Below are 5,019 nucleotides of genomic sequence, written 5' to 3'. Positions count from 1 at the left end.
GTCACCCCAGCTCCATCTCCACAGCACACAGTCAGTCATCCCAGCTCCATCTCCACAGTGCACAGTCAGTCACACTCATCCCAGCTCCATCTCCATATTGGACAGTCAGAATCATCCCAGCTCCTCCTCCATGGGGCTCAATTGGAGATATAAAAGTCTCCGCCTGTCACAGCCTCCTCTAGCCCAGCCCTGCCTGGACCGGACAGTGGTGAGGACGCCAGCCCGGCCCGCACTGCTGGGGAGCGTATTGCAGCAGTGGGCTCTGTACTGGCTGTGAGCTTTTTCTTGGCCGTAGTTAGAAGCAGCCCTGGTGCCCAGCGGAGTCTCAGGGGGCCACACCAGGAAACGTGTGTGCCCAGCTCCCCCGGACAGAAGATGAGCCCGAGGTGTTCAGAGCACCCCGACATGCTGGCCTCTGCTGCGTGTCTCTGGGGGTTCCAGGGTCCGGTCTCAGACGTCACTGTGTGTCTTCTCTGCTCTTGGCTGTACTGCCTTCTCTAGAGAGTTGGGGCTGGCCGAGAGGAGGCTCCTGGCCGGCTAGGCGAACATTCCACAGAACATTCCAGAGCCTCTTCTACAGCCAGCAGAACCGGAGAGCACCACGAGGATTGCTGTGGTGACCGCACAGAGCAACAGATCAGCCCCACAGTGGGCTCTGTGCTCCTGAGGCCACTGGAGGCCAGTGGGCAGGCAGTGACAAATAAAAATGGCAAGCAATAGGATGTATTGGAGAATATGAGGAAGCCATTTGGTATAAACCTAATTCGGCCTGACCTTGTCTTTCCAAAAGGGCCTGACCATGGCTGTTGAGCATGCATTGCATATCTGCTTTAGAGATTCCCTATGGCAAGAACAAAGGCCTTTGAGATAAAGGTGCAACTTCCCTCCCCCTCCCAATGTTGGCGGCTCCTAAAGGATAAGCGTCTTTCCTTAGGCTAGGAACTGATTGCTGCACTCACCTGTGACCTCCCAGCTTGAGACAATAGACTTGCCTCCTGCTACGCCCACCAAGATAGCAGACCCACTACCTGCTGTGTCCATCAAGTGCTGTGCCGAAAGGGCAATCTTGTGACTATTGTGGGAGGGACATTTCAATCATATGTGAAATATCCTGTTTGGGGGTATATAAGCACTCTGTATACCTCACTTCCTTGGTGCCCTTTCTTCCTTTGGGAAGAAAGGCCCCGGGCCATGGTCCTCAGATTTCAGTTCAGAATAAACTCACCCAAATTTTCATTTATAGATTGGTTATGGATTATTTTCGTTGACAGCAGCATGGAGTCTCTGGGGCCATGGGTGGAGTGGCGTTTCCCACGCTCTCAGAGCTGCAGTCGGCCGGCGCTGGGGGCTGTCGGGTCCAGGGGACGCCTCCAGCTTATTGAGCAGATGGTGTCCCCGCCTGGGCCTCCCTGGTCAAGACCAGAGTCCCCAGGAGCTGGGCTCTCATGCCCCAGATGCACAGCAAGAGGCTGCGGCCTGCAGCTCAGCCCCACCAGGCGGCCCCCGTCCCAGGGCCGGCACAGGACGCCTGGGTTTGGGGTCTGTTTCAGTGTGAGCCAGCACACGCTCCACCCCGGTCACAGACAAGAGTGGGGAAACCCACGGTGCCGTGGGCAGGACCCTGGCTGGTGATGGAGTTTCACGAGAGCCGGGACTACTCAGGGCCTGCCTGCCACGTGCTCTCTGGGCCGGAGACTGACTTCCCCTCCGTCCCTTGTTTCTCACGCGCCAACGTGGAAAATTACCTGAAGAACCTCTTAGGCTGGTTTTCTGAAGTCCTGAGTCAACAGAACTTCCACCCAAACGCTGCCAAGAGTCTAGGAAGAACAGCAACAGGAGGGACGCAGACAGCACAGCCTGAGCTGAGCCGTGCCCCCTGCCCTCCCCCCCACCCCCCGCCCCCCGGCCCACACGGCCTGATTGAGCTGGACTCCCCTGGGGGGCCAGGTGGAGGCGGGGCACGCACACGCACAGGCGTGCACACACATACACACACACATACATGCATGGGGTGGTGGGGCTCGCCAGGGAACGGAAAAGTGGGTTCCGACCAACAGGAGCCCCAAGGACACGGTGAGCATGCTGAAGACCTGCAGTGACCCTCGGTGGGGCCGACTCTGGCTACCTGGGTTGGCCCTGCCAGGACCTGGGTGGCCTGAGCACTGTGCCCTCGTGTGTCCCTGCCAGGTCATCATGTAGCTTCAGGCCTCTGTCTGGTCATCTTAAGTGAGCTTGGCCTGGGGGTGCCTCCTGACGGGGTGTGGCATTGCAGCCCCCAGTGTCTTGTGGCTCCTGCCAGCTGTGGGTGACAAGGGATGCTCGGCTCCTCCCGCCTCAGCATTCGTGGTCATCCCACCTGGCCAATGCGGCCGGCAGGGGCTCAGAGTGTCCTTGAGGCCACAGCCCCATTCTCCAGGGTTCAGGGGAGTCTGTCCTCCCTCACGGTGCCCGTGCTCCCCTCTCCGCCGTGATGACTCTTCTGGCGTCCACCTTCCTGCACACCGCTCACCTCGGGGTCACGTCGTGACTTACGTACCAACTCACATTCCACAGCCAGGAGGATGAGGTGACACTGGAACCCGGACCGTGTGCGGCTGATGCAACTTTTAGGAACAACCCCACAGTCGTGGAGTGATGGGCCGTGGGACACGTCGCTGCTGTCCGTGGAGCAGGATCTGAAAGCAACCCTGAGCCCCGCCTGCCCCAGGACAAACTTTGGAGTTTGGTATTTTAAAAAAAGGATCTCAGTCGTGGAGGAACCATCCAATTGTCAGTCCCCACACGATGCCGGAACCTTCTCTGGGACCCCCTGCTCAAACCCCTGCTGCGCCGGCCCTTACCAGCCATGGGGCACCTGCCCTCTGCCCCACAGTCCCGTCAGGCTCAGGAGGGCCGTGCCCTGCGTGGCTCCACACCTGAGTCCTGTCTCCCCAGGGGACTGCAGGCCCTGTGCCCTCCGCTGGGGGTTGTGGCTCCAGGAGCGTTTGCACACAGCTGGCTCCCATGGGTGGTTTGCGCCCTCGCCCTCCTGGGGTCAGAGAGCCAGGACTGCCTGCCCCACCCTCCCTCACAGACGCGCTCTGAGGCCATTGGCCCCGCTGTGGTCCCGGGTCCTGATGGCAGCTCTGCACAGGCCAAGTGCAGTTCAGCTCCACCCACAGCCCCTCGGAGGAGAGGAGCAGGGGTTTCTGACATAGAGCAAACGTCGGGCTGGGTGTGCAGGTCCATCCAGGAGCGGGGAGCAGGTGCCGGCCACGCTGTCTCATCCCTTCCCCGCGCCTGGCTGCCACGCAGGGGGCCCTGCCAGCACCTCCTCCTGAGGAAGGGGCTCACCCCACAGCAAGGGGCAGCGTGTCGGCGGCTCCCAGGGGCTGCCTGGGCCGCACACTCGGGTCGGCATTGGGGCACCGCTGGCAAGTGGGCAGAGGGAAGGACGCCCGGGTGAGGGGCCCACACACACGGCCCCCGCTCTGCATACCCGCTGCTTCCCCCAGAGCTGCTGAGCCCTAAAGACACAAGGAGCAGAAACCACCACACAGAGTTAGAAAGGTTTCTGTAAATAGTTTATTTTTCCATATCTTTGGGTCGGAAAGAAGCGTTTGGTAATAAAAATAACAGAATTATTTTCGAGTTGGCTCCGTGGAGCCGGCTTCGCTGGGGACGCTGTGGTTGGCATGTGGCTTTGGGTCAACAACGTCAGTCCTCTCGACTATTTACACGTATGTTACAAGGCAGAGGAAGGTCTTGAAGGAACAGCGTGGGGACTCGGTGTCGGGGGAGCTGCTCGCAGGTGGCGCCCCTCCCTCCGCATCTGGGAGGGAGGCCTGAGTCGGCTGGCGTCCGGCGGGGTGCTGTCTAGGGGGTGGCCGGCTCGACCGGGGGGCAGGAGTGCGAGGTGATGTCACTGTGCTTGTAGGTGGCCTCGTCCAGGTCCAGCGCCTGCCGGTTGACCTCTAGTGTCATGCAGCCGCGGTAGAAAGCAGTGACGGGAGCTGAGGTCACAGGCACGTCTGGGCCAGCGGGAAAGAAAAGACAGCGTCTTAGCAGTGAGCGCCCGCTGTGTCCCCACCACAGCGCCCCCAAGGCCCTGGCCTTTCCCTGCGAGGGCGCCCTTCCTCTCCTTCCAGAGCATCAGCACCACCACCGGGCCCCGTGCCCGCAGCGGGCGCTGCATCTCTGCCAGGCAGGCCTCAGCAGGACAGCCGCCTCCCCCGGGAAGCACACACAGATCGTCAAATCGATTAGCAAATGACTTCTTGGCTCCGGTGAGTCACTCAGCTGCAGGGCGGCCCCTTCATGCTCATCAAAGCCTCGTTTGTTACAGCTGAGTGGAGCCAAGACAGACACCCTGCTCTCGCAGCAAGTGGTAACCTGCGCCGAGCAGGAGCCCGCTGGGCTTACATAAGCGCCTGGCACCCTCTGCCTCTCTGCCACCTTGCCCATCACGTGGCTCTCAGCCGCAGGCAGGCATGCAGGCAAACATCTGATCAGACACGAGTCCCGGGCCTGGAGGAGGCAGCCACACACCAGCCCTTCCGGGACACAGGAGGGGCTGGGGTTCCTCTGTCTGCTGCCACAGCAGCTGGACACCAGGACTCGGGGACACTGGCCGGGGCACAGGGGCACCTGCTGCAGCACGGCCCCCCGTCGGCTGGGCCTTCCCCTTGGGCCTTGGCGAGAACCCATGTCTGACACAGCTCAGGTGGGGGGCTCCTGAAGGACGCAGAGGGCGGCGGAGGTCCAGGCCAACACTTGTCCCCACTGTGTGTGTGTGTGTCAGCCTCGACTGGTAAAATGCTGAGCAGGTGCTGACACACACGAAACACACGATGCCGCCAATCACCTCCTGGGTTCTCTTCCTCTAAAACAGTCCCCGTCTGCACAGGAACACCCGGCTTCAGTGTGGGGGGGGCAAGTGGGGGTGGTCAGAGCAGCTGGTGCCACCCCTGAGCGCACAGCCCACGGAGCGCCCTACCTGGCAGGCCCCCCTACCTGGACGCCCCTACCTGGCGGCCCTTA

General features: G+C 61.2%; 1 protein-coding gene across 1 annotated transcript in view; it reads right to left on the bottom strand.

Moving 5' to 3' along the window:
• Nucleotides 1–3,541: 3,541 nt before the first annotated feature.
• Nucleotides 3,542–5,019, bottom strand: part of GAS6 (growth arrest specific 6) — a 24,994-nt gene continuing 23,516 nt past the window's right edge. The window contains exon 13 of the mRNA XM_046664169.1: nucleotides 3,542–4,010. Coding sequence (XP_046520125.1) covers nucleotides 3,856–4,010 — 155 coding nt within the window. The 3' untranslated portion in view covers nucleotides 3,542–3,855. The remainder of the gene's footprint in view (nucleotides 4,011–5,019) is intronic.

The sequence above is a fragment of the Equus quagga genome, chromosome 6 (assembly GCF_021613505.1).
Source record: "Equus quagga isolate Etosha38 chromosome 6, UCLA_HA_Equagga_1.0, whole genome shotgun sequence".
NCBI classification, from domain to species: domain Eukaryota; kingdom Metazoa; phylum Chordata; class Mammalia; order Perissodactyla; family Equidae; genus Equus; species Equus quagga.
The sequence above is the reverse complement of the archived record's forward strand: the minus strand, read 5'-3'. Positions and strand labels throughout refer to the sequence as shown.